The sequence below is a fragment of the Nicrophorus vespilloides genome, unplaced genomic scaffold (assembly GCF_001412225.1).
Source record: "Nicrophorus vespilloides isolate i.1.1-1 unplaced genomic scaffold, Nicve_v1.0, whole genome shotgun sequence".
Lineage (NCBI taxonomy): Eukaryota > Metazoa > Arthropoda > Insecta > Coleoptera > Silphidae > Nicrophorus > Nicrophorus vespilloides.
Window position 1 is genome coordinate 98145 of NW_017100096.1, and position 2478 is coordinate 100622.

General features: G+C 36.7%; 1 protein-coding gene across 1 annotated transcript in view; it reads left to right on the forward strand.

The window, feature by feature from the left end:
• Positions 1-911, forward strand: part of LOC108567784 (eukaryotic translation initiation factor 5B) — a 9891-nt gene extending 8980 nt beyond the window's left edge. The window contains exon 15 of the mRNA XM_017928449.1: positions 774-911. Within this exon, the coding sequence (XP_017783938.1) occupies positions 774-881 (108 nt within the window). The 3' untranslated portion in view covers positions 882-911. The remainder of the gene's footprint in view (positions 1-773) is intronic.
• Positions 912-2478: the final 1567 nt, after the last annotated feature.

Below are 2478 nucleotides of genomic sequence, written 5' to 3' on the forward strand. Positions count from 1 at the left end.
ATGCGTTTCAGGAATGTGAATACGCAATTAAAGTATTTTAAATATAATAATCGCTAAATAACCCACGAAAGCGGATTATAAAAATTAGTTCCATTATTAATTTTATGGAGCTGGGGGGCAAGAGAGGCGAACCGGAAATCTGTGATTTATGAAAGTAGTATCACGTTACCAGGTGTCGGTGCTCTTTGCCCACACGAACGAAAATATTTGGATACACCGAGTACACAGTATATCTCCTCCTCATGTTTAAATTCGGTTGGTGTACCTCCCGACTCGACCTACTCACTTTGGTGAACCTGTCTGCATGAAAGAAGAACCCCTCTTCCCGCCGCCTCTGCCCCATTGATTAACCTTACCCCATTCGGGTTTCGTGCAGCTGCAGCAGAATTCAGTGACAACGAGTCAGCGCCGCCTCCCCAATCAATATGCGCGCGACCCGCCCGCCCTCGCACACCGCATCGTCCTTATTCATACACCCTTTTTTCTTTTTTCTCCGACTATAATCTTTAGAGTAATATTTACATAATACACCATATTACACCAAAATTATATGTATCTAGATCATGGATTTTCATTCATTTTCTCGCATGCCATTGCGGTTACATAAAGCGAATTGTCACAACTAATATTTGACGTTATTTATTCTTGTTAAAATTTATTTTATATTCATTATTTGTATGAACACATGTCTTTACTTATGTTGCCATGCGATCTAAATATTAATATATTTGGTGACTATGAAAATGTTAATATAATTGCATTGCGTGTTACAGATTTCGAGACAATCGATCGACGCTTGTAAGGACTACTTCAGAGATGACCTCGTGAAGACCGACTGGCTTTTGATGCAAGAACTCAAGAAGACCTTCCAGATCTTGTAAAGAGCGAACGACCTAACAAAACAAAAAAAACTCCTTTTATCCCGATTTTATAATGTGTATTATATAGAGTGGTATCGAAATGATTTTCTTCAGTTTTATCGCCGTTAATTTTATTTCGTTACGACCTCCCGTCAATTTTCGCCATCCTTCAGTCTGCGCCTTATACATAATACTTATATAATTATTTTTTTTTTAATTCTAATATATTATTATGATTGTAATAACTTGGCCGTGCAATTTCTGTTCTTTTTATATATACAATTACAGTATTTAATTTACTTGTATTTTTTTTTAATTATGATGTCGGTATGTGGATTATCACTTTTCAGTTTCAATTTTTTTTTGTCTTATTATTTTTCTTTCTTTCGTTTGGTGATCTTGAAGCTAAAACATATAAACAATTTGTAAATTTATTGGTATATATATATATTATACAAGCCAAATATATATATATATTTGAAATGTGCTCCTTTTTTTTTCTCATGTTTATTTCGACCCATTTTCAGGAAGTGATTATATGGGACAATTAAAGTTCGCGCTTGCGATAATGAGAGGAAAATTAGTTTTGTCATCGCGCCGCCATTGCGGATGATGAATAGCGGATGTATGATGCGTTACTCATCGAGGTGAATTTCATGTTTTTGTTTTGTTTTGCCTCTCGCTTGTCGGGCGAAGCTGAAGAATTAATTAATTAATTAGTGGGTAGCGGGAATGTGCTTCAGTTCAACGATTGAAGTGCAATACATTTCATGAGAGGTAATAGTATATTAAACAAAAAAAATAAAAATAAAAGTGTTGGAGAAGAGAGAACGATTGACCAGAATATTCCCACCGTATAATTTGTGTGTTATTTTACTGTTTCCTGTCAATTATTTAAACGATGACTTATTAATACATCGGCTATTTGCATCTAAAGGAAATCGCCGATTATATTTATTATTCGTGTATTTGGATCATCGATGCGCGATCAATTTAGATCGAGGATTAATTAATCACTGACGATGTGTTCACGAATGCTGCTGCATTCATTCCACACGAGAACGATAAGATCCGGAGCGCACTTGATGAAATGATTCAGAACAGTGTAATATAATAATAGCCTGTGTTTTACTACTCTCCTAGGTTGTAGCTTCTTTTTTTTATTATTTCCTCGCCTCCTCTCTCGCAACAACGTGCGTGTGTAAATGTGACATTGCAATTGATAATAGTCGACTGCTGCCTAGCTATTTATCTTCAACGTTGCGAGTGTAAATATATGTGAATTAAAAAAAAAACAGAAGGAATATACATGTTACATATATGTTTGTGTGTGTGAATTGTACGAATGTGGACGCATTGCGATAATAAAACGGAACGACATTGGCCTAAATTCGTTTGAATGCGCGAATGTTTGGTGAATGGCGAACGAAGGCTACTGCGGCTGGGATCCATGGAGCGCACGCGTCCGACGCGACGCGATCAATGGACGCGAGAGACCAATGAATGATCCCATTTCCGGTTATGCAACATAGGACGCGTTCACAAAGTATGCATATAAACTGTTATCTAACGCCGTCGGTACTCTCGGTTTTTACATGATGCGAAGACAATTCCTCCA